The sequence below is a fragment of the Euleptes europaea genome, chromosome 3 (genome assembly GCF_029931775.1).
Source record: "Euleptes europaea isolate rEulEur1 chromosome 3, rEulEur1.hap1, whole genome shotgun sequence".
Lineage (NCBI taxonomy): Eukaryota > Metazoa > Chordata > Lepidosauria > Squamata > Sphaerodactylidae > Euleptes > Euleptes europaea.
Window position 1 is genome coordinate 99413753 of NC_079314.1, and position 26680 is coordinate 99440432.

At 45.7% G+C, this 26680-nt stretch overlaps 1 protein-coding gene across 1 annotated transcript in view; it reads left to right on the forward strand.

The window, feature by feature from the left end:
- Nucleotides 1-2568: 2568 nt before the first annotated feature.
- KIAA1549 (KIAA1549 ortholog) overlaps nt 2569-26680 on the forward strand; it is a 102519-nt gene continuing 78407 nt past the window's right edge. The window contains exon 1 of the mRNA XM_056846575.1: nt 2569-3990. Coding sequence (XP_056702553.1) covers nt 2569-3990 — 1422 coding nt within the window. The remainder of the gene's footprint in view (nt 3991-26680) is intronic.

Sequence of the window (26680 nt, forward strand, 5' to 3'; positions counted from 1 at the left end):
GGACAGCAGAGTATTGTTCTCCACTGAGGCTTCAGGCGTCTTGAGCAGTGGGTTATTTTCCTTGTTCCATCCGGGGAAGGCAGGACTAAAATTCTAAACTTCCTGTCTTCCTGGCGGGAAAATAGCCTGTAGAAGCCCAGTTTCCTCCTGCCTTCTTGAGGGGGAAGCAGGATCTTGGCACAGCTCCGTGCTTCGGTTAGAGTAGGAAGTTCTTGATATTCTATTTGTTCGTGTTTTCTTCTATTTCTACTCCCATTCCTATTCTCTACTGTTTCCACTACCCGCACCATCCCCTCCTTTTGTGTGAGAAGTCTTCTTTCTTGGAGGGAGTTAGTTAGACCCGGGAGGATCCAAGATGGCGGACGCCATTTCGGCCCGGGAAGACGATCTATTGTCGGTGGAGGATTACCGACCAGGCTTAGTGCAAGCGACCCGCCACGACCCCGATTGCCCCAACGGCCGCAATAGCGAGCCCTTAGGGGAGAGCGCCGTAGAAATCGCGCTAGCGAGCGCGGAGAAAGAGACGCGGCTCCCGTCCCCAAAAAAGGCGCGAAAAACCGCGGCTACGAAAATTGGCGCGGGGAAGAAGAGGCGAGGCTCTAGAACCGCTGGGCACAAAGTGAGAGCCGGGAAGAAGTCTCCCGCCTGCTCCCCAACCTCCGTGAGCGCAAATTCCAATGCCCTCCCGGCTGCAGCACCCGATGTCTCCCGGTCTGGAGTTGGTAACGTACTCCCCCCCTTCTGGTATGGCGGGACAGCGTGTTTTTTCCCAACAAGAGACAGATGACTTAGTAAACTATGCGTTACAAAGGCAGTGGCAAGCCTTTCAAGCCTTCCAACTTAGAATTCCCCCCCCCTTTACATGGACGGGGCCCTCAGGGATGGGACCCACAGGGGTTGGACCTTTAGAATCTCCTTCTACTTCATTTTCTCAGTCCCAGAGTACCAGAGATGGGGAGTCTGCCCTGCATCAGGCCACGAATCCGACACTTGATCAGCCTCAGCCAGCTAACTTATCTCAGTGGCCAACTAAAGCTGCATTGAAATCAAGGGGAGTGGATGTTCAGACTACCCCGCTGGATTCTTCAATGTCCCTAGATTCAGAGCAAGAGAGAGAGGAAGGGGAATTTGACTCAGGAGACGAGTCTTCTCAGTCAGATGATCAGCCCACTAGATTGTTTAATGGGGAGGAGTATCAGAGCTTGCTAGCTAAAGCTATTTTAGCCTTAGAACTAAATGAAGAGCCTGACTCCTCAGAGGAACCCAAAACCAAGTTAAAACAAGGAGTCAAGGAGTGTTTTCCCAGAAAGAAAGCCTCCAGCAATTTGGTTCCCTTCCCTGATCTCTTTGTAAGAGCAGTCAGTGATGAATGGGATAACCCTTCATCCAGCAAACAAGTGCCTCCCACTATTAAAAAATTGTATGCACTGGCACCACATGCCATGGCCATGCTTAAAGTACCCCTTGTAGATGCCCCTGTGGCAGACCTGCAGAATCCTGGATTGGTTCCAGAAGATGGCGTAGGCACCCTACGCGACCAGCTAGACAGAAAATCGGACTCTCTGGCTAGAAAGGCGCATGAGGCCTCGGCACTTGCAATTCAGGCTAACGCAACCATGTCCATATTCGCTAGGGCATCGTACTTGTGGACCAAAAAACTTATTCAGCTGGTGCCTGACGGTAACCACAGGGTGATTGGGGGTTTGGAGAGATTGTTAAGTGCGGTCAGTTTAATGGCCGACGCTTCACTGGATTCGATCTCGTTCACAGCTTGATCCATGGCCTCCGTCACAGTCTTAAGAAGAAGCTTGTGGCTTAGAGCCTGGCCAGCAGACTTCAGGGCCAAAACTACCATTATGGCTTACCCCATACAAGGTGATAGATTATTCGGGGAAAAGTTAGACAAAATTCTCATCGAAACCAAAGACAAAAAACACGTCATGCCCAAACAACTTCGCAAGGAACAGAGGTCGTTTAGTTACCCTCAGTCCTTTCGTTCCTTTCGGCCTTCCTCCAAGTTCCGGACTGATTACAAAAGGGGATCCTGGAATACCTCCTGGTCCTTTCGAAGGGGCGGTCGGTACCAGAGACCCCAAAACAACACTAGACATCAGGGATACAACGACAAGAATGACAAGTTCACAAAATCCACTACCCAGTGACGCCTATCCCACCGCGATCGGGGGGAGGCTTCAACTTTTTCTGGCCAGATGGTTAGCCTCCAACCCAGACAACTGGGTATCCAGAATCATATCAGAAGGTTACCTTCTGGAGTTTTCTGGCCATCCACGCAACAGACTTATTCTTTCTCCCACATCTCACAAGAAAGAGAAACGCATCAGAACACTCAGGGCCATCCAACATCTACAAGCCGTCAGGGCCATAGAACAGGTTCCCATTCACGAAATGCAACAGGGGGTCTACTCCATATTTTTCACCGTCCCGAAGAAAAACGGGGACTGGAGAGCCATCCTGGATCTCAAATATGTAAACAGGAGAATAACAAAAAAGCATTTCAGGATGGAAACCTTACGTTCTATCGTGGAGTCTCTATGCCCCAATACCTTTATGACGGCGGTAGACTTGTCCGAGGCATATCTTCATGTGCCCATTCATCCACAGCACAAACGATTCCTCCGATTTGCAATTGGCCCACATCATTTCCAGTTCAGGCCGCTACCCTTTGGCCTGGCTTCCGCCCCAAGGGTCTTTACGAAGATCCTCGTGACGGTCATGGCGGTTCTCAGACAGGAAGGGATCCAGGTACATCCATACCTGGACGACATCCTGATCTGTGCCCAGTCCAGGGAGCAGTCCGTCCAACATACTACAACAGTAGTACAGATACTCCAGGCCCATGGTTACATAATCAATTTCAAAAAGAGTTCCTTGATCCCTTCTCGCTCCTTAGTACACCTGGGGGTTCGGATAGATTCTCAGACAAATTCCCTTTCCCTACCCCCGGAGCGAGTTTACAAAATTGTCAATTTAGCTTCTTCCGTAATCAAGTCGAGGTCAACACGTCTAATGAGGCTGGCAAAGCTCTTAGGGCTCATGATGTCATGTATTGCAGTGGTACCCTGGGCTCGGTTCCACTCGAGACCCCTTCAGTGGCTATTAAGACCCTTTCACAAGGACATAGCCAAAAAGAGGGACAGACCCATCCATATCACCCAGAAGGCAAAACTGGGATTACGATGGTGGACACACAGACCAAATCTCCAGAAGGCAAGTCAATACATCCACGACGAGCCTCTTCAGCTATTTACAGATGCCAGCTTGGAGGGTTGGGGAGCCACCCTCAGCAGGCACATGACACAAGGCCGCTGGTCTCCAGCAGAGAAAAAACTTCATATCAACCTTTTAGAAATGAGAGCAGTCAGACTAGCTCTTCTCAAATTTTCTTCAGTCCTCCAGGGTCACCATGTGCTCGTGAGGACGGACAACACAACCACGAAGGCCCACATAAACAAGCAGGGGGGGACCAGGTCATCCTCCCTTCACCTGGAGGCGATAGCGATTTTTTCATGGGCTCAAATACACCTCAAATCGATACGTGCAGAGCAGATAAAAGGGGCCCTCAACATCCAGGCGGACTGGCTCAGCCGTCAGACTGTAGACGAGGGAGAGTGGTCACTAGATCACGATGCCTTTCAACTAATTATTTCCAAATTTGGCATCCCTCAGGTAGATTTGTTCGCCTCAGACACAAACGCCAAACTTCCCAGATTTTACACAAGATACGTTCATCAGAGTGCAGAAGGCACAGATGCCTTGACCAGTCCTTGGCCCAAAGGCCTAATGTACGCCTTTCCTTCGTTACCTATCATACCCAAGGTTCTAAGGAAAGTTTTCCAAGAGAAGGCCAACATAATACTCATCGCGCCCTTTTGGCCCCGCAGACCGTGGTTTGTGACCCTTCAGCAATTATCAGTCCAGGAACCATGGAAGATCCCTACTCATTGGGGAACACTTCGCCAGGGCCCTCTAGTACACCCAGACCCCGCATGGTTTTGTTTAACCGCTTGGCACTTGAGAGGGGACTCCTGTTAAAAAGGGGCTACTCTCAGGAGGTTACAAACACCATTATGGAGGCTCGGCGCCCAGCCACGCAACGCATTTACAATACCTCTTGGAAGGCTTATGTGCGTTGGGCAAAAAGAAAAAAGGTCGATCCTTTGAGCCCAGGGGTACAAAACATCTTAGAATTTCTGCAGGAAGGGGTAAGGTTGAAGCTTTCAGCTTCTACCCTAAGAAGACAAATAGCTGTGATTACCACAGTAATACCTACCTTAGAGGGCGTTCCCACATCTAGGCACAAACATGTGCTGGCCTTCTTAAAAGGGGTATCACAGACACAACCACCAGTTGTTCATCGTTTTCCATCATGGAGTCTTAATTTAGTCTTGAATGCACTTACCTCGGCCCCCTTTGAGCCCCTCGACTCAGTTCCTTTAAAATTCCTTCGCATGAAGGTTCTGTTTTTGGTGGCCATCACCTCGGCCAGAAGGGTATCAGAAATTAGGGCATTATCCATTAGAGAAGGTCTCTGTGTCTTCCATAAGGATAAAGTGGTCTTGAGACCAGACCCACTTTCCGGCCCAAAGTAAACTCCTCCTTTCACAAATCGCAGGAAATCAATTTACCTTCCTTTTGCCCGAGGCCTTCTTGTTCTAGGGAACGTGCCTGGCATTCTCTGGACCTTAGGAGAGCCATACGTATCTATATCCGCAGAACAGCCGAGTTCAGGAAGACAGACTATATGTTCATAGGCATCAACAACAACACCAAGGGAAAACAAATGTCAGTGTCAACAATCAGTTATACCCTCAAACGTTGCATTATCGAAGCTTATAAAGCTAGTGGGAACACGGTTCCGATTGGCATCACAGCCCACTCCTTACGTAGTGCAGCCACGACAGCTGCTTTTAACAAACAGGCCCCATTAGAAGAGATTTGTAGGGCCGCAACATGGTCTACAATTTCTACCTTTATCAGACACTACAAGATCAACTCTTGGTCTTCTGCGCAGGCTTCCTTCGGACGAAGGGTTTTACAGCAGGTAGTGCAAGAAGGTTCGTAACCCACCCAACTGGGAGCTCTTGAAGGTCCCACTGCTCAAGACGCCTGAAGCCTCAGTGGAGAACGGAGCCTTGAATACTTACCGTGAAGACTCCTTCTCTCCTGAGGCGGAAGGCGTCTTGCCCTCCCTGATCTTACACTGAGCAATAACATTGAACCTTCAATCTAGCAAATCTAAAGAACTAAAAGTCAGAGGCCTTATATAGATGGAGCGACCTAGAACACCTAGTTCTCTCTATTGTCTGTTTACGTTTTATATGTTGTTCTTGTTATTACCCGTTGGTAAAGTTATCAGTTTTCAGTTATAATTCCTGTCTATTGAGCTAGGCAAGCCGGTAACTGGGCTTCTACAGGCTATTTTCCCGCCAGGAAGACAGGAAGTTTAGAATTTTAGTCCTGCCTTCCCCGGATGGAACAAGGAAAATAACCCACTGCTCAAGACGCCTTCCGCCTCAGGAGAGATGGAGCCTTCACGGTAAGTATTCAAGGCTCCGTTTCTACTGGCAAGTAGTGCACTGAATAGACCGGGCAGCCAGGGGACATCATGTGAGTTGGCTCTTGGACGATTCCAGTGGAAGGTACTGAACTTGGTTGTGTGGTTCCTTTTCCCTCAGGTTTGAGTTTGCTCCCAGTAGCATCTTTCTATCTTTGAATTCTCTGTCACAACATTATCGGCCCCTGGGATTAACTGGTTCTCAGCATCTCTGCTTTCCAAGTGCTCTTCTTTTTAGAAGTTCCCTAGTGACTCTAAGCCCTTGCTTTAATTTTCACATGTAGCCGGTCTTGTATCTAAGATGCCAGTCCCTTCAGGGCATCTGTCGTATCAACCTGTCACACTGATCAGTGTTGCTCACTCTAATATTAAGTTGCTACATTCTTAAAAGTGAGGCTGTGGACTGCTGACAGGCTTGAGATCACAGATAGGTTCTTGCATGTATGGATATTTCTTCCAGAAGTTCTGCTTGAGGGTAATCTCTTTCCTGTTCATCAACAGAATAAAATGCATTTGATCATGTAACGCTAACTTGAGACAGTTTCGTAGCTGCTGAGTTCTTAAAGTTTCAAGCATAACTGTTTTGCTTAACAAGAAAAAGTTTAATTTTCTTGAGAGAGATGTGTTGGTTGCTTGTTGTGCAGGTGGACGGCAAACCTCTTCTGGAGTTTTGGTTTGGTGGTGCAATAGGAAATATTTAATTCCTTGAGCAGTTTTCTGTGTTTGATTCAAACTACTGGATATGTCTTTCTAAAAGATTATAGTGATTGGGCTCCAGATATGACTCTGTGAAAGACTGACAGTGCCATCCTAAGTAGAGTTGTATCCTTTGATTTAAGTGGACTTGGAAGGGTATAAATCTGTTCAGGATCTTTCATCACAGCATACGTATGACAGCACTTCCAGCTTTCTATCCTGTACTATCTCTAAGAGTCCTCTAAAGTCCCTCCCCCCAATAAATACACTTTTAGGACTTTAAAGTTATTTGAGAAACATGAACACATATGAAGCTGCCTTGTACTGAATCAGACCCTTAGTCCATCAAAGTCAGTATTGTCTACTCAGATCGGCAGTGGCTCTCCAGGGTCTCAGGCAGAGGTCTTTCACATCACCTACCTGCCTAGTCCCTTTAACTGGAGATGTCGGAGATTGAACCTGGGACCTTCTGCACGCCAAGCAGATGCTCTACCACTGAACATAAGAAAAGTCATGCTGGATCAGATTAAGGCCCGTCAAGTCCAGCAGTCTGTTCACACAGTGGCCAACCAGGTGCCTCTAGGAAGCCCACAAACAAGATGACTGCAGCAGCACCATCCTGCCTGTGTTCCACAGCACCTAATATAGCAGGCATGTTCCTATTATAGCTTGAAAGAAATAACTCTGCGATCAATATATCTAATTCTCAACCTGGCTCCATCTGTAGATACATAATTCTGTAGATCAGGGCCAGATGTAGAGGAGGAGGATTTTCCTGCAAACTTGAGGCACCACCCAGGTTTGCAGAAAAATCTAAAAGCTTATCCCAAATTGATGGGTGGGTGTCTTTACCCCCCCCCCCCATGAATCTGTCTGCACATGTGCTGAAAACAGCTGCCTCAGCCAGCCCCACCTCTGCTTACCAGCCTCTAAGGCAGTGAGGCAGCAACGGTGAGGGTGGGATAGGATGAACCACCATAAACTTCACTATCTCTGCCTTTTCTCACCAACTTGTGAGGGGAGCCAGGGTCATTATCACTGCAAGTGAGAGAAAGGAGGAACTGCCTCTGCTTGAGTCTAGACACCACGTTTCCTCATGGACCTCTGAGGTGGTTAGACTGCAGGCAGGACAGGAGGATCCAGTGATGCAGCAGGGAAGAAGAATCAACACCCATCAGGTCACCAAACCCACCAGAGTACCCACCATATATCCACAGCCGCTTAAGGGGGAGAGCAGCAGCCATGCCAGCTCATTTTGTCAGTTTTGAGGGGTGGGGACTCACTTCTTTTCATCCCTTCCAGCATTGGGTCTTGAAAATGGACCGGCCTCTTTTGGCTTCTAGCTGCCGCTTGTCCAATTTTCTGCTTCCCACCATGTGATCCCATAAGGCACTAGTAAACATTTTTTTTCTAGCAGATGCTTCCATGGGCTCTAGCCCACGGAAGAAGTGATCTCCCATGACAGTTTTATGGTGGAATAAAATTTTGTTAAAGCAGGATACAAGTAAGTGATTGGGGCGGGGGGAGAGTGAGTGAGTGATAGAGGTGGGGAAGGGAGAAGAAAAAAAAGAGTGACAGTGGGCATAGGGGGAGAGAGAGAGAAAGACCAAAAGTAAGATAAGAGATAGGAGAGGGGGAGACTGATAGAAGTAGGAGAAGGGAGGAAACGGAGGTGGAGAAAATGGGATGGCTGCTTCCGCAAGTACCTTGCGGGTCCCCGCTTGTAGCAATATAATTACACCAATAATACCAATTATAATAAAGTTAATACCCCCTCTTTACTAACTAACTTGTCACATACATAATTTTCCAGTTACTTTATACAAGGTGATTAGAGAGCAGAATATTTTATCCAGCTCCCCAGCAAAGCAGATTCTTCCTTTGCTGCTAACCTTCATTCACTGACTTTGACCTTTATTTATTTATTTATTTGTTAGATTTTTAACCCGCCCTTTCCTAACCAAGGTCAGGCTCAAGGTGGCTTACATCAGTTAAAATACAGTGTCTCGTCATAAATAAATATTATTAAAATCATCTTAATAATTAAACAACTAAACCAAAGAGTCCAGTGGCGCCTTTAAAAGTGGTGCTGGCAGTGTCTTAGCCAGGTAGAAAGATGGAGATTAACGAATGCAAAGAATGCAGAAAATAGGCAGGTGGCACAGTGGGCTAATCCATCTCTTGGGCCTTACATACACACATACATTCACAAAGTGGACCTGTGATAACTCATGGGGTGGGGTAAAATCTGATTTTTTCTTTCTCCTCCCCCCCTTCTTTCTTGCTGCCATCTTTCCCCCTATCCTCCTAATTGCCTCTCCTGCTGCACTTGCTGTATACTCCTCTTACTTGTCTTGGCCAGCTCTGAGGCATTATGCCGAATAACCAAGCTGATGCCTTGGTGTGTCATTGTTTTAAGATTTAACCTCCTTCACTGGTTTCCTTTCCTTTTGGGGGGGGGCGGGTTTTCTAGTCAAAACACATTGTGTTTATTGGATGTACATTTGTATTCCATAGCAAACTAAATCTATGGAGTCATCTAAGACAGTGTTCTGTGCTTGACATGACTCCATGCTACGTAGGCCAAGGAAGTATACCAGCAGGGAGAGGGTTAAAGACACTCACAGAATAAGCCCTGGTTGTTTGGTAGTATTGGCTAATGGCCATTAGGCTCCCTGAATTTGTCTAATCCTTGTACCTTTCACAGTGTCTCATGGTAATTTAACTTCACGCGTTAATCTTAAAACCTCTTCAGTCTTGCTTCAGTTTATTTCTGTGTGCATTATGATCCCCCCCCCCCCATTTTAAAAATGCTTTGTGGCATCTGGCTTGCTTGCTTCAGCTAATATAGAACATGGCAGCTCACCTCATGGTGGTGCTTTTAAGCCTTAAACTATGTTATACTGTTGTGTTTGTACTGGCTTCCTGTCGAGCATGTCAAGATATTTTATGATGAGGAGGCATAAGGGCAAATGGGAAGGGAGGGAAACTATCACAAGTCGACTTGTTAAAAGCAAAAACAACAACTCCAGATACTAGTTTCATGTGCTTAAAGTTGCTTTAATTATTACGTAACTTAAATTGGATTGGGTTTTTAGTGCCAGGTATCCCAAGAGCTGCTGTAGGCCTTATATTGTGGAGTGATCAGTTGGTTGGTATTCATTAACGACAAAAGAGAGTACATCTCTCCAAGGTAGCATCTGACTAAACAATTTTTGCACTTCATAAATAAAAAGCAACAGCCTATATAGCAGCAAGTTTAGCATGTTGGAATAATTGTATGATAGCAACCTCAGTTTAACGTATTATATCTGATGGTTTTTCCAATTTTTGAAGTTTTAATGTAATTTTTCCATGTACATATATGAGTTTTGTATTTTATGTATTTTCTATATTTTTCTTTTTCCTTTGTATCTCTCATTATGTAATAAAAAAGCAACAACTTCATTAGCATCACTATCAGCGTTTCATTCAGTGTGGCATGGTAGGTAACTCTTAAGGCTTCTGATCAGTTGGAGGAATCTGATAATAATGAAATGGAACAGTGTGATTCTGAACTAGCAGTATGTGTTAATAAGGCTATGGTGAAAAGGAACCCTTTTGGAAACTCTGAATTATCAGAAATTAGCTGCTTTGGTGTGAATTTTGATTCAAAAGCAGGAGCGGAAAAAGAGGCAGGTTCTTGGAAGAAGAAGTAGAGTTGGCTTTTATATGCCGACTTTCTCTACCACTTAAGGAAAAATCAAACCAGCTTACAATCACCTTCCCTTCCCCTCCTCACAACAGATACCCTGTGAGATACGTGGGGCTGAGAGTGAGTGACTAGCCCAAGGTCACCCAGCTGGTTTCATGTGTAGGAGTAGGGAAACCAACCCAGTTCACCAGATTAGTGTCTGCCACTCATGTGGAGGAGTGGGGAATCAAACCTGGTTCTCCAGATCAGATTCCACCGCTCCAAACGACCTCTCTTAACCACTACACAACACTGGGGTGTTAGAAGTTGCCTTACAGTCAAGTTTTTTAAAAAACAATTTAAAAATTAATGTTGCATTGTTTAAAAAAAAGCATTTTGGGGGTTAATGTAATGTCACTTTTAAAAAATGATCTGCTGAGATCTAACTCTGTTATTTTTAGTCTGCACCGTGTGTGTTAGGTGGTTTTCATTTTGGAATTTTATGAGGGTTTTTTTCAAAGGAGAAATTCAGAAACTGGACTTTGCGAGATTCCTGTAATAGAACATGTCAGTTAAGCCAATTTCCTGTTGTATGGAGTGAAATCTCAAGCAGATGGGCTTGAGTTTTTATGGAACTTTTATGAGGAAAGGCGTTTTTTCTTTTCGAGTGATTCAGAACAAGGCTTTATGCTTCTTTGGATGATTTGACTGAGCCAACATGTTTATATAATCAGTGTGTATTTAGTTAACAGATCTTTCCCCTTGCACTTGTTAGGCTTAAAGGACCCCGAGGCTGCATTCAAAATTAATTTTAAAACAATAGAGAATAGCCCTGAGAATGACAATAGTAAGCATAATCCACAATAAGACATTGATAATAAAAACAACCACTAAGAAATATTAAATGCCAAGACCTATAAAGCATAAAACTTGGATAAGGTGATGTATAGAAGGACAGCCAGTGGGCTAAATTGTTTTTAAATATTTCAGTCAAGCATAAAGGGGTGAAATGTTTCCATTTAAAACTGGCAAGTGGGGCACCCTCGAGGACTCAGATGAGGGGGGGGGTCTTATTTCCCCCATTCCCTTTTTCCTTCTTGCTTTTCTTCTTTGGTCGTTTATGCATGGGTACTTTCACTCACATTCGCCCCTGGTCTGTCTTGGTTGTTCCTTGGAGTTATGCATGAGTTTTCCATCCATTAGCGATGACCTCGTGCCCAGCCCTCGCAATGTCCGGGTCTTTCCATTCCTCTGTTAACCCGACTCTTCCATCTTCTCTGAGCAAAGCCCGGGTGAAATCCCCATGCATAAGACAAAGTGCGGGACATGCAAGCTTGGTTTCGCTCACAGCCAATTACAAAGCAGCATATCCAGAGGCGGAGATTGAAATACTTCCTGCTTCCTTTGAGGTCTTTCTGAGCAGAAGAAAGGATTCTTAAAACCAAGGCTCGGATTTCTCTCCCCCCTTTCCTTTCAGATTGTTCCATTTTTGTTGTTGTTGTTCCTAAAATGCATTTTTATGTGGCAGTTGGGTTTGGGAGGGGGGAATTTTCTCTCACAGTAAGCATTACAAGTAAGCCAATTACAAAGCAGCATTTAAAGGGGTGGGGACTTGATTTGAGCTTGGAGACCGCTGGTGCATAGATTCCCAACAGGAAAGCGTGGTTCCAGAGAGCAACGAACCTCAGGTAAAACTCCCATGCATAAATGACCTTTGCCTTCCCCAACAGTGACTACATCTTCTCCCCATTCTGTCTCTCCCTTCTTCCCATCCCCCTACCCATTTCAGTTCGTTCCCCTGGAAGCCTCTGCTGCTGCCCCCCCACACACACTTTCGCTCTTCCCTTTTATCATTTATGCTCCTTCCAGCATTGTAAGCTGCTTTAACTCCCCAATTGGGGAGAAAAGTGAGGGATTAATACAGTATATACCCATGTATAAGCCGACCCGCGTATAAGCCGAGGTGCCTAATTTCTCCCCCAAAATGGGGAAAAATTAGGCACCCGCGTATAAGCCGAGGGTCGGCTTATAACCCCTCCCCCCCCCCGCAGGCTTATCTTCAGGCCCGGCGGTGGTGGCGGCGGCGGGCCCCCTGCAGGAGGCTTCCCCCGGCCCTTCCAGGGCGGGGGGAGCCGGGCGCGCGGTCTTCCAGGGGCCGCAGGAGGCTTTCCCCGGTCCTTCCAGGGCGGGGGGAGCTGGGCGTGCGTGGCGGCGGCGGCCGCGCGGCCTTGCAGCGGCCGCAGGTGGCCCTCACAGGGTGCTCCTGGCCGGGGGAAGCCGCATGGGCCCGGTGGCGGCGGCGATGGCGGCGGCGGTAAGTTGCCCCCTCCCTCCTCCCTCCCTCCTCCCCCCTCCCCTCCCCTACCGTATTGACCCGCGTATAAGCCGAGGCCGGCTTTTTCAGCCCTTTTTTTGGGCTGAAAAACTCGGCTTATACGCGAGTATGTACGGTAAGTAAATAAGTATTCTATTGACTACCTGGGGTTTTTCTTTCAAATAAGAAAAGTGAGGTATAAATAAAAACGAATTAATCCAAAGTTGATGTAAGCAGCTACAGGCAGAAAATAACATTTGTCAACTTAAGTGCAAAGCTGATGTTACACATTGTGTGCGTGTTTTTAATAAAGAACCACAGCAGTTTTAAAATGGCCAGAGAGCAATTTTCCAAGACTTTTCTGGTTCTGTATCAGGTTCTGCCTAACTGTTTTTCCAGTAGCTGTGGCATAATTTTGGTAGGTCAACAATGAAAAGCCATCTGGCACCTTCTGTACCTTCCAACCCTTGTCTGCTGGTCTTCACTGTTCCAGACTGTATGAGGGGGTAGCCTATGCGGTGTCTCGCATGGTTACGTAAATCCAGGGCTTCCTGTTTTGCTCCTTTTAAAATATAAACCGAAACTCTGCAATCTGGCACCAAGTTGCATTGTTTCTGCTTCCTTCCAATTCATTCATTTGAAAGGAAGGGAATCTAGAAGTAACATGCATGTCAAATGAGTGCCGATCAGTGGCATAGTTCCATTTCAAACTGGTTGAATGTGACGGAAGTGAGATTATGACCTCTATTTCTCTACCTCTGCAGTGCCGGTATGGAGAACATCCCTCACTAAGCACACTGAATTCTGTTAGTTGTATTTTTGTTGTTGTTTTTATTAGCTTCCAGCTACATTGCTTACAGTTTTCATGATCTTGTTACTTTGTATTGCATTTTCTTCTGGAAGGTACAAATCTATATCCTCATGGGGATGGCAGATGTAGGGGGGGGGAGAATATAATGGTGGGCAGCATTCCAAATTAATTTGGGTGCAACGGTCGTTCTTTTATGAATGCTGAACAGACGTGAAATTAGATGCTAATTTTTTTATTGTTCCTGGCGAAGAAATTTTTGATGAGGAAAGGGTGTCCTCCTGTAACCCTTCCATGGTTTTTATGTGTAGAATAAAATGTGGGAAGCTGAAATATATGTTGGGCTGTGTGATATAAAAAAATTAGAAGCCAGGAACATGGTAGTTGCCAGTAAATATTATAAAAACACTTCTGGACATATTTTTGTAAGCTGTAACCTTGGCTCTCTTTTTATTCCAAGAAAGCTCAGGTTGTTTGGGGAAGCTGTCTACTGCATTTCCACATAACACATCCATAGTTTTGTAGTTCGACTGAGTGCGGGGTGACTGGGAAAGAGTTTTAAAAGTAATTCAGATTTGCGGATATGTTTTTTTTTTTAAAGTTACTGGCCAATTTTTTTTTTTAATGACCAACCTGCCCACTCATGGGTTTGTAGGCTGACTTGAGCAGTGGGTCGGAACCGGTTCTTATCTCACAGCTGCCTTTTGCTCCACACATTGGATAAGTGTGAGCAGCCAAATAATGGAAAAGAAATCTCTTGCGCAATCCCTTCATGCTGTCTAGAATATGCATGAAACCTTTTTCATTCCAAGTTTCTCATTTCCATTTGGGGACAGTTCTGTCTGAACCTGCTGGAGAAACACTTGCCATAACTGTGAAATCTTATTTAAAATTGACTTTTTGTCTGTTTGGGAACTTTATACAGGCCTTTTGACACACAGGACATTGACCTTTCCTGTTAACTGGGGCGTTTGTCTGCCAGGTGGATAATGTGCCCTTTGTTCCCCCCCCCCCCCCAAGCTGTTTAACTGTATTGTCCCTCTGGTCTCCTAGGAGACCATGACCTGCTTGGTTTGGGGCTTGAATATTTACTAGTAATAAAGCAAGCCCAAACTAGACTACAATCTAGGCACAATTAAACAGCATTGGTTTTTAAAGTGAAACTTCAGCATGTGCTTAACTTGTGCATGCTTCTTATGGCTTACTTTTGAACTAGAGATTAAATCCATGGTGGTGGTTGTTTCTCCCCCCCCCCTTTTGGGCTGACGCCTCTGGCCTAGTGAAACTGTACCTTTCCCAGTGATTTGTGTGGTTTTAAAACTCTTTCGTTTTTGATGTATGATTACTTTGGAAACTTGACTTAGTATATAGTGACTAGACTAGAGTGCATAGGGTTCTTCTGTAATGACATTTCACCCGTGCTGGAGAATTTGCGCTGATTCTCTGCTGGTTTCTATGTACAATTAAATGTTTTGCCTGGGACATTAGCATCTAAAACAAGGGAGGGCAGACCTTTTGTTTCTGGGAGCTACTTAATTTTTGTAACTAGATTCAAGTCCAGTAGCACCTTAGAGACCAACAAGGTTTCCAGGGTGTAAGCTTTCAAGAGTCAAAGCTCCGTTCATAGGGTTGCCAAGTGCCCGGTGGTGGCGGGTAAAATCCCACCAATCCACCGGGTTGCCTGCTGGCCCGCTGATGGCCAGCGGCACACATGCGCACGCATTACTTTCGAGTAAACCTGAAAGTGATGCGGATGCTCTGGGAATCTCGGAGAAAACTCAAACCATAGAGTTTTGCCCGAGATCGCTAGATCGTCCACGTCGCTTCTGGGTAAACCCGGAAGTGACGTGGGCGCGTCATGTGGGGTGTGCATGCGCGTTGCACACCGCACGCTATAGCCACGGCCCCCCGAAAGCTCCCGCCAGTGGAGCTACGGGGCCTGGCAAGCCTATCCGTTCATCAGATTTGAATTTTTTTAGAATTCTAACTTGCCATGGTAATATACAATTACCTTTGTGCTTTTTCTGGAAGAAGCAAAATAGCTTTGCTGCAGGGGGAAAGACTCTGTAGCACAGTCCTTTCCTGTTCAGAGCAAGGTTGCTTGTGTGTATGGAGAAGGGAAGGGTGCTGCTGGTACAGTTCTGACATTCAGAAAGCATGTGAGTGCTTCCACACTAAAGAGAAAGAGGAGAGAAGCTGCCGCAGTAGCTTTGAAAGGAAGGATGAGAAAGTGATTACAGCAGCCCTGGAGGAGGGGCAGAGATCTATTTTAATTGCTTGGACGATAACTGGTCACTCCTGATCTAAAGGACCTTCTGCTCCTGGATCAACATGCCCTTTTCATTTAGTTTGTTTTCAGAGGCCTGGCTCCAGTTGCCTCCACCTTTAGAAGTAGAGGAGGTGATAACTGACAGGAGAGAGGCTTCTTTACAGTAGGGGGCACAGATGTTGAATATCCTGCTGATGTGTGTTTCTCTTGAAGCATCATGTTCCTTTGGAGTTCACTTGACTGTTCTTCCTTGCCATTTGGTATTGACTGCTCTTGCTGTGTTTAGCTTTAAAATGTTGACTTAATTTATTATTGTATTGTTTTTGGTCTTGGTTGCTTTTATATACTGCAAATCAACTTAGAGACTAGCAGCTCATTCCTGAAGTGGGGGAGCAAATAGGTGGTGGGTGGAGGTGGCAGGCAGAGGTAGTGCAGCCGCACCGCCTCCAGAGAGACTTACTGCACTGGAAAAATGAAGGAAAAAATATTCTTGGAGAAAAATTGGAGTATTGCGATGCCTGCAAAATGGCTCCTTTCCAGCCTGAAAGGTTTTAGGAAGCTACCTAAAGGCAGCTCCTCCCCAGGGAATGCCCCAGGAACACCCCTAGGACACCAGCATGAGCACTCATGCTGGACACACACCGACGGGAAGGCAAGTGTGGATGCAGGAGATTTGCGCAGCTGTGCAGCACCCCGAAGCCAGCATAAGTCACCCTGTGCCATGTCTGTGCCAGTTTACATGGTGAAAGGGGCAAGGACATCAGTGTAGGGGTCACGGTGGTTCCTGTGTGGCTCAGCCCCCCCCTTCAGGATCACACATTAAGAACAGAAAGGTAGGGTAGAAATAATTTAAATGAATATATTAAATCTGAGTCAGAGAAGGATTTGCAGCTGTCAGGTTCACTAGCCCTGACCTGGATAGCCTAGGCTAGCCTGATCTTGTCAAATCTCAGAAGCTAAGAAGGGTCGGCCCTGCTTAGTTAGTACTTGAATGGAGACCACCAAAGAAGTCCAGAGCTGCTGTGCAGAGTCAGGCAATGGCAAACCACCTCTGGTTATGTCTTGCCTTGAAAACCTCACAGGGTTGCATAAGTTGGCTGTGACTTGATGGAAAAACAATTTTAAAAAGTCATATTGTAAGGTGAGTGTTACAGATTATTGTCGAAGGCTTTCACGGTCAGAGTTCATTGGTTCTTGTAGGTTATCCGGGCTGTGTAACCGTGGTCTTGGAATTTTCTTTCCTGACGTTTCGCCAGCAACTGTGGCAGGCATCTTCAGAGTAGTAACACTGAAGGACACTGTCCTTCAGTGTTACTACTCTGAAGATGCCTGCCACAGTTGCTGGCGAAACGTCAGGAAAGAAAATTCCAAGACCACGGTTACACAGCCCGGATAACCTACAAGAACCAATGAGTGTTACAGAGCTGCCCAAACTTGTATTTCTAAGCTGGGGACTGCAGGCCAACCAACATCTCTGCCTTTTCATTCACTTGATTTTTTTGGTTGGAAATTTGAGGGCTGAGCTTTTAGGGTAGAGCTTGGTGAGACTTGACAGCTCTCCTCCCCCAATGAATTATCTCGACCTTTGTAAGCTAACGTTTCTGACTCAGTACTTCATCCAGAGAACGCTTTGTTCGTTCACAAAGGTGCAAGTCATCCAGAAGGGGTCAGGTGCCTGCTTTTCCTTGCAGTGTGTTAACAGCGCTACAGAAATTGCCTTAAGACCTTAAGCACAGTAGCGCTGAAGCAAATGACTCTTTTGCCTAGCAATAACCTCAGTACTGAAAAATATTTTTTTAAAAAATTGGCTTAGCGGAGGGCTAGTCAAATAATTCCATTACTTCAAGTTGCATTTTTGTGGTCATTCTAGTTTATTTTTGCTTCAAGCTGCCAGAAGTTCCATCAACATACAAGTTGCGTTTAAAAAGCGAAAAACCATAAATACAAAAACATAAAAACAGACACTCTATATTTAGAACAGATTTTATAGGGTTTTTAAATTGTATTAAATTATTGTTCCCTTCTTAAATTTCTCATAATGCAATGATAATCATTTAATAGCAGGAATGGAAAAAAACCCTGCTACTTTTGAATTAGTGAGATGCGTGTGTTTCTTTGGATCCAACAGTTTGTTTTGGCAACATCATAAAGGATTGCAAAATGATTTTTAAGACAATGGTATGGTTTAATTAATTAATCAATCATTTCTTTTGTTATTTTTTAAAGGAAAATGAAAATATGTGAATTTCCTGAAGGTATTTTCTGTGGTTCATAGAGATGTGAAGGCCTAGGAAATCACTGGAAACATTTGGGGGAGGGGAGGCCTTTTAATGAAAATTTTGGGAGTACTGAAAAAAACAAACCTCCCTGTGAAATATTTTTCTCTTTTAGAATGAGTGACAAACTAGGCATGCTGGAGACATATAACAGGTCTTAAATCCAAGATGCATTTTTGCACCTAGAAGGATAGCCAGTCTTCATGAAGGGGGGCATTCAGGGCTGTCATTACTTTTCAGCAGTTGCATGCCTTGTTCTCATTTTGATCTGACTTGTGGTTGACCTTTCACCTGTCCCTCAAACCACTGTGACAGGTGTACCCACAGACTGGGTAAAAAGTAGCTTATTGCTCTAACTTGCTGGAGGGAAAGAAAAAAAAAAGACCAGGAGGAGGTGAGGCAAAAACTACACAGGTGCCTCAAAGGGAAACTGAAAATTTCATTGAGTATTAAGCACTCTCTAACCAGACAGCAAAAATTAAGATACATGTGCTAATGTAGCATAACGTGCATCAGCTTTCAGTTTTCTCTCAAGTATTGGTTATATTTACAATTTTGCTTGCATAAGACTAAAGTGTTTATAGCTTTTAAATTCCTTAGATACATCAAATATTGCAAATTTATATGCCAAGAGAGCCATAAATGATGCCTTTTATGTTGTTAAAGCAGTAAAATTAGTTTAGGTTTGATAGTACAATAAATATTGCATATTTTAAAATTATCACTAAAATTTCCATCCCCCCTCCCCCAAGAAAAAAATGGGGAAAAAACTGATTTATTTTCCATGGCTTCAAAATTTCTGAAAATGGTACGTCTCCGGTTGTCTGTTGTTGGGGGTTTGTTAGACATTCTATTGTCTTTAGACATTGGCTGTCTGTGTTCTTCTCATTTATGAGACTTTTTGGTAACTCTAGTTACTTTTCTGGCAACTTACATCAAACATCCACACCCAGAAACATTGAGTGTTTCTTAAATTCAGACATTCTAAGGCTTCAAGGCTTGAAACTATCTACAGCATTCTTAAGCCCCTTTCTGTGTTTGACCACATGTTTTCACCATGCTTTGTTATTCAAAAAAGGCAAGGGAGGAGGATCCTTTTTTATCTATTTCAAAAGCTAGATCTAAAAGAAACAGAGTGCCTTGACCCAAAGGGAAGGAGAGTTTCACTAGACGACACTGGCAAAAGATAAACCTTTGGATTTTCTGCAGTTCAGGCATGGCCAGATGAAGATATATTGACTATATGGTCTCCTCCATTAGCTTGCGAAATTAGATTAGTTGCAGTCTGCCCTGTGAGTTAAGGAGGCAGACATTATGTAAGGAATTTAGCTAAATACAGTGAGAAATATGGGAGCTGTTGTGGCATTGTGGTGAAGAGAATGAGCTGTGATCTGGCAAGTTGCCAGTTCAGATTTCATGTCAGTCACAAGCACACCAAGCGGCCTTAGCCAAGCCTTTTTTCTCTTGGCTTCAGTCCCCAGCTAAAATAGAAGATAATAATGAGGGCCAGTCTTAGTGATTCTGGAGCCCTGGGCAAATGTCCAGGATGGGGCCCAGAATCATTGCTGCCGCCACCACCCCTGTTGGGGCCAAGCAGAGGGTGGACCTGGCTCCCCATGAGGTGTATGGGAGCTGTTGAAGAAGAAGAGCTGGGTTTTTTGTGCCGATTTTCTCTACCTTTTTAAGGAGAATCAAACCTGCTTACAATCTCCTTCCCTTCCTCTCCCCACAACAGACACTTTGTGAGGTAGGTGGGGCTGAGAGAGTTCTAACTGTGACTAGCCCAAGGTCACCCAGCTGGCTTCATGTGTAGGAGTGGAGAGACCAACCCAGTTCACCAGATTAGAGTCCGCTGCTCATGTGGAGGAGTGGGGAATCAAACCCAGTTCTCCAGAACTCCCTGGAAGCTGGCTGACTTCCCAAGCCTCAAATGGGGGGAGCACAAGAGTCTGTTGCTGTGAGCAGGCAGCCTGAGGACAGGGTGGGTGTCAGTAGCAGCAGTGGGAGCCTGCTCTCTCCCTCTTTCATGGGCAGTCAGGGCTCCCCTAGCATTGGCCCCAGAGCACCTGCCCCTGTTGCCCATTGGCTGAGACTGCCCCTGATAATAATACTGTCCTACCTTATGAGGCTGTTGTAAAGATTACTGTGACATATGAAGCATTTTGAAAGTACTGTTCAAATTCTAATTGTCTTATTGTACCAATTGTGCACTGGAGAAACAGTTACCAAAGGACAAATGTTAGCTAGAAGTCTCACTGTTGGGTTCATTCCCAGGTAAACATGCATAGCATTGCACCCTAAGACCAAAAGGAAACCATTGTCTTTTCCTGTGCACTTCTAAAGTATTCCTTTTTCTCAGAACGCCATCCTCCGCTGGCTCTTCTTGGTGGCTTTCTACTTGTCTTACAGGGTGTTTTCTATATCTGTTTTGGCAGAACTGGGACAGCCACAGTTTCCAACCCAAGGGCAGTTGTAAGTGTCATAGTATTAACAATTTACTAGGAAAAAAATGTTACAAAACACGAACAGAGGGAATTCAATGGGATGGCCCACAAATTTATCTGGGAAGCATGCAAGAGAAATTTTCTTTGCTTTTAATAATGCCGTGGAGACAATTATAAGAATAGGTTCATTTTAGTTAGATATGGTCCATGTGTATTGTATGTCTTCCATTGCATTTAAATGGCTGTTCCTTTCTCAGTAGTTACCGTACTGTGATTATAAATTGCTCAAAATCTGTAAGGGAGATTAAATTAGTCTTAATTTAATTCAGTGGATGCCATTAGTGCTAGAATATACCTGCAGCTAGAAATACTGTTCATCAATCTCTGACTACCTTACATATGACCGCTTTCCTACCTCGGTACAGCTTCTGTATAGGGAAAAAGGTGGTATGCTGAATGTAAACTGTTGATTGCAATGAACGCGCTCATGTTTGTTATGGGAATCTGCAGTTGGTCATGCCTTATTGTGCATGCATGAAGGTAAATGTTTATTTAGCTGGCGTATAGGCTCAGAAAGCCCTGACCTGGATGGCCCAGGTTAACCTGATCTCGTCAGATCTCAGAAGCTAAGCAGGGTCAGTCCTAGCTAGTACCTGGATGGGAGACCCATCAAGGAATACCAGGGTCATTATGAAGAGGAAGGCAATGGCAAACTGCCTCCGTTTGTCTCTTTCCTTAAAAACCCTACTGGGTTGCCATAAGTTGGCTGCGACTTGACAGCACTTTGCGTACACACACAGGCTCAGAAAAAATTAAAAGCATTTATGAAACAGCAGACGTATGTTGACCCTATAGGATTTTCATGGCAAGAAGCCAACAGAAGTGGTTTGCCATTGCCTGCTTCACAGCAGCCCTGGACTTGGTGGTCTCCCATCCAAGTACTTACCAGGGCCGACCCTGCTTAGCTTCCGAGATCTGACAGGTCAGGGCTGGCCTGTAAGCTGGCCTGCATTACTATACCTATATTGCAGGTGGAGGTGGTAGCCAGAGCAGGGATCTGAGAGAAAGTGGCTTGCCGAAGTTACCTACCTAATGCAACATGAGACTTGGCATTTCCCAGATCACAAGTGGTTCTCATAGCCACTATGGGAACTGTATTTTTAATGGCATAAGAGACAATCTTGCTAGCAGGCTGGGGGAATTGGTGACTTTGACTCAGTAATTAACAGTCTCAAATGACAACTGTTGCTAGCACAGTTGAATAACATTGCACTATTTTTCTGTACTATAGTGAGCAGAGGAAGGTTTAAATCCAGTGCCAACCATCTGTACTGTGCATCCTTTCTATGTTTTCTGACTCCAGTCTTTGGCTGTGATGGGGCTAACCATCTTTGGCCATGAAGCTTCATTGGCCTGCAGTGTCTAGCCACCACTGAGAGATGTGCTCTCTTTTCCTACTATGCATAAAATAAATGCCACATTATTTATGAACTAGCTGCATGGCATTATAAAATCATAGAGTTGGAAGGGACCACCAGGGTCATCTAGTCCAATCTCCTGCGCAATGCAGGAAATTGACAACTACCTTCCCCCCCCCCCCCACACACACACACCCAGTGACCCCTACTCCATGCCCAGGAGATGGGGAGGGAACCGGCCAGGAATCCTGGCCAATCTGGCCTGGAGGAAAAATTGCTTCCTGATACCAAAGTGGTGATTGGCATTTCCCTGGGCATGTAAGAAAGGGTCACAAGAGCCAAACACAGATGCAACCCTTCCTGCCCTCCCCCCTTTAGCCTTCTTGAGAGGAAGAAACAGCTTGTTTATGTACAGAGTGTGTGTGTTTGTATTTGAAACCTTATAACTCATCCACTCTGTTCATTTGCAAAGGTGTTGCAAAGATATGTGATATGCAGAGCAACTGAATCAAAATACGAGATATATTGTTATGGTCCCTGTACAAGTTTATGTAACTAGCATACTGCTGTATGTCTGTGAAATGTGCAAAATTAATGCAGGCTTCTATTGAATAGAGCAAAAATGGTCATATTGGCATACCGAATATACTCGCGTATAAGCCGAGTTTTTCAGTCCAAAAAAAGGGCTGAAAAAGTCGGCCTCGGCTTATATGTGGGTCAATACGGGAGGGGAGGGGAGGAGGGAGGGGGCAACTTACCGCTGCCGCCATCGCCACCGCTGCCGGGCCCATGCGGCTTCCCCTGGCCAGGAGCGCCCTGTGAGGGCCTCCTGCGGCCGCTGCAAGGCCGCGCGGCCGCCGCCGGGCGCGCCTGACTCCTCCCGCCCTGGAAGGGCCGGGAGAAGCCTGCTGCCAGGCGCGCCTGGCTCCTCCCGCCCTGGAAGGGCCGGGGGAAGCCTGCTGCCGGGTGTGCCTGGCTCCTCCTGCCCTGGAAGGGCCGGGGGAAGCCTGCTGCCAGGCGCGCCTGGCTCCTCCCGCCCTGGAAGGGCCGGGGGAAGCCTGCTGCGGCCGCTGCCGGGCGCGCCTGGCTCCTCCTGCCCTGGAAGGGCCGGGGGAAGCCTGCTGCCCGGCGCGCCTGGCTCCTCCTGCCCTGGAAGGGCCGGGGGAAGCCTGCTGCCGGGTGCGCCTGGCTCCTCCTGCCCTGGAAGGGCCGGGGGAAGCCTGCTGCCGGGGGCGCCTGGCTCCCCCCGTCCTGGAAGCCTCCTGCAGGGGGCACGCCGCCACCGCCTTCGCCGGGAGCCCTGTCAGGTAAGCCTGCGGGGGGGGGAGGGGTTATAAGCCGACCCTCGGCTTATACGTGGGTGCCTAATTTTCCCCCATTTTTGGGGAGAAATTAGGCACCTCGGCTTATACGCGGGTCGGCTTATACATGGGTTTATATGGTAGTCTAAAAGTTTAAATGTTGGTTGCTTTCTCTCCCCCTTCGTCGCAGCGCTGCAGGCAATCCCCTTCCCCTTATCAGGAGCTGTTGGCAGTAGCAGCATCACACAGATGGTTTAAATCAGTCTTCATGGCTAATGAATTCAGATAGATTCCCACACACAGTGAGAGCAGAGAAGGTGGGTTTGATAGTTATGGGGGCAAGAGGCGGCTGCCTTTGTTCGGCAATTGCCTCTTTGAGTATGTGAGAATGGCTCTGCATACATGCATTAATTTCCCTTTGAAGTTTTACACTAAGCAGTGTGTCCCAGCAGAAGAAAAAAAGTATTTTATTTACTTCCACCTTTCCCTGCACAGTTCGTTATTCCTCCTTTCTTGTCAGCAGTAACCCAAAAAGCTAGAATAGTCTTTGAGGCAGCAGGGAAAGGTAGAACTGAATTTTTCCCTCTCTGCCAGAAATGCATAGATATCAGTGGGTTACCATTAATATGTTAAGGGTTGTTTCCAGTTTACCCAGCATGCTCCTCCACATGTGTGCTTCTAAATTTTGTCATCTGTTTCTCTTTTTGTCTCACTCTTAGCAGCACTTTGGGCAGAGAGGACCCATGAGTTTCTCATTAAGTTTGGTTGTTTTAGCAGAGAATCAGCATGGTGGACTAGGAGCTGGCAGACTCTGCCATGGAAACTAAGTGGGTGACATGTGGCCAGTTGCTCTCTGCCTAGCCCACCTTGTAGGGTTGTTGTGAGGATAAAATGGAGGAGGGGAGAATGATGGTGTAAGGTGCAGGGTAGAACAGGTAAGAGAGAACCCTGAGCAGTTGATCCTGGGCCATATTTTGCAATAATGAATTAAAAGACCTTTTATCATGTTGAAGGTACAACTAGCCCCAGAATGCAGGAAGAGATAAACACACAGAGCAACATAAGTGACTGTCCTTGTTATTCTGCACCAGGTTTCATCGGCATACCACTTAATAGCTCAGATTCATTCACATGGAAGAAGAGTACATTAGGTAGCAATATTGAAAGTTGTTACTAGCCGTCTCATTAATTTCAGTGACTTTGATTTACATAACTGGCCTTCCAAGGAATGCTGAATGTCTGAATCCTGGCACCTGAGCACTTCATTCTTTTAAAGCGCCTTTGTTTCATTTTTTTAAAAAAAACTGGCAATATTGGCAGTATTCACTGGGAGCCGGAACATTATGTAGCTGGCGGTAATCAAATTCTGTCGTGAGGAATAACCAAGTGTAATGTCTCAGTAGCCTTCCATACATTACATGTGTCTACAAACGGTGGGCCTAGAGCAAGAAGTGAGATCCTAGAGCCAACCCCCACCTGCACATTTCGCTAGCCATATCCGCCCCCTGACTTTGGCATTCAGCCACACTTAGGCTCCACCTATACTATTAGGAATGATCTCCTGGTTTTCCCATTTGTATGGATGTTTGAAACTCCCTCTGCCATGGAGACTTGCTGTGTCCCCTTGGGCTGGTCACTGTCCCTCAGCCTAAGTACCTTGCAGGGTGGTGGTTTTGAGGGCAGAATGGAGGAGAGGAGAATGATGATGGAGGCTGCTTTGGGTGTCTCATATACTCGTTTGTAATCCTTATAACAATAAAGAGAAAATGTAATGCTAGAATATGAAACTGGGATGGCTTTTAGTAACTTTAGGATACTTTCCATTTGTTTTTGTTTGCTACTTATGCCTTTTTTTTTTTAACTGTAACCCTTCAAATTTGGTCAGAGAGTACACCTGAAGCTTCCTTATACTGAATTAGACCCTTGGTCCATCAAAGTCAGTATTGTCTTGTTGAAGGCTTTCACGGTCAGAGTTCATCAGTTCTTGTAGGTCATCCGGGCTGTGTGACCGTGGTCTTGGTATTTTCTTTCCTGATGTTTTGCCAGCAGCTGTGGCAGGCATCTTCACAGATGGCATCCTGCCACAGCTGCTGGTGAAACATCAGGAAAGAAAATACCAAGACCACGGTCACACAGCCCGGATAACCTACAAGAACTGATCAGTATTGTCTACTCAGACTGGCAGCAGCTCTCTAGGGTCTCCAGCAGAGGTCTTTCACATCACCTACCTGCCTAGTCCCTTTAACTGGAGATGCCGGGGATTGAACCTGGTTTTGAAGAGATGTTGCTTGGTCTAGAGCAGGGGTTCTCAACATGGGGGGAATTCCCCCATGTGGGGGGGAATTTTAGGATTCCACGGGGGGAATTGGGACCATTGTTCAGCAAAGTGCATATTATTTGGAATGCACCTTTGAGATATTATTTGGAATGCACCACGGGTCTAGAGTGTGTGTGTGTGTGTAAAGTGCCGTCAAGTCGCAGTCGACTTATGGCAACCTCTTTTGGGGTTTTCATGGCAAGAGACTAACGGAGGTGGTTTGCCAGTGCCTTCCGGTCTAGAGTATACTGATCTCATTTTTACTGCCTAGCTTTATGGAGCCCTTTATTTTTTATTATGTGTCATTCTTTGTTAAGATAAACTGATTTTTTGCTGGAGGGCAGGAACAAAACTCCCAAAGCCCTCTAAACACAAGACTTGTTTGTTGGGTTTTTTAAATCCTTCTGAAAGCTGCTTAGTCATAGCTTTTAAGTTTGAAATGAAGTAATTTTATGGAATAATCTGTTGTGCAGAGCTTGACTCTCTCATAGTGTTTTATGTTTTACTAGGATCAGATTATTCTTTCACCAATAGGACCACTTTCCCAGTTTTCTTGTCTTGTTGGTTTTCAGATGCATGCTGCTGTGCTTCTTGTTCTCCACACATGCTGTCTGCAGACAAACGGTTCCAAAATTGGCAGCTCATAGATCAAGGGAGTGTGTAGGAAGCAGATTGTGGTTCATTGGCAGACTACTGGCCAGTTTTGGTGGATCACCAAGTTGTCCCAGCGGCTGCTGGCATTTTTGAAAAGATTGGTGGACTTTGGCTTGATTCCGCTAGGTGAAACTACACATTCTAAAGCCAGAGTGCGTACGCCGTATCACTTTGCACAGATTAGTTATGCATTAATATACATACAATATATAAGTGCACAATGCACACAACAAAACAAAAAGCCACAATTGAAAATGCATACAGAGCAGATAGCTCAAGTGGGTGAGTCTAGCTGCAAACTACATATCAGGTCAAATGTACAGCAGACATAGATGCAGCGTCGTAAAGTATTAAACATTTGGAAGACGGACAAAAATATTATTGTTACGGATTGTGCAGATGGGGAATGCTGAGGCTGAGACATGTCCCACAGCAAGTTAATAAATCTGTGGCAGTAAAATCATATGCAAAGCAGATAAGTCAGGACGGTGAGCCAAACATTGAGTTCTGGTCAAGTTGTGTACATGCACGATGCAAATAGAGAACTATAGAAATCAGTTGCCTGTTTTACAAACTGGGGAGCAGTGCAACTGACTTTCCCAAATGAATGAAAACCTGGAAGAACGCTTGAGCACAAGCCAGCCAGATAGACAGGAGGCCACAAAGAGTGAATGATGAAGACACACACATTTTCTTTCCCCTCTGTGTCTTCCACAAGTGAGCACTGGTGTAGCAGGGATGTTGAAAAGAAATTCCCTTCCACTGGCTGTGGAATAACCCCTTCCCATGCTGTCCTAGCTCTCACCATCACATGAACACATGAAGCTGCCTTATACTGAATCAGACCCTTGGTCCATCAAAGTCAGTATTGTCTACTCAGACTGGCAGCAGCTCTCCAGGGTCTCAGGCTGAGGTCTTTCACATCACCTACCTGC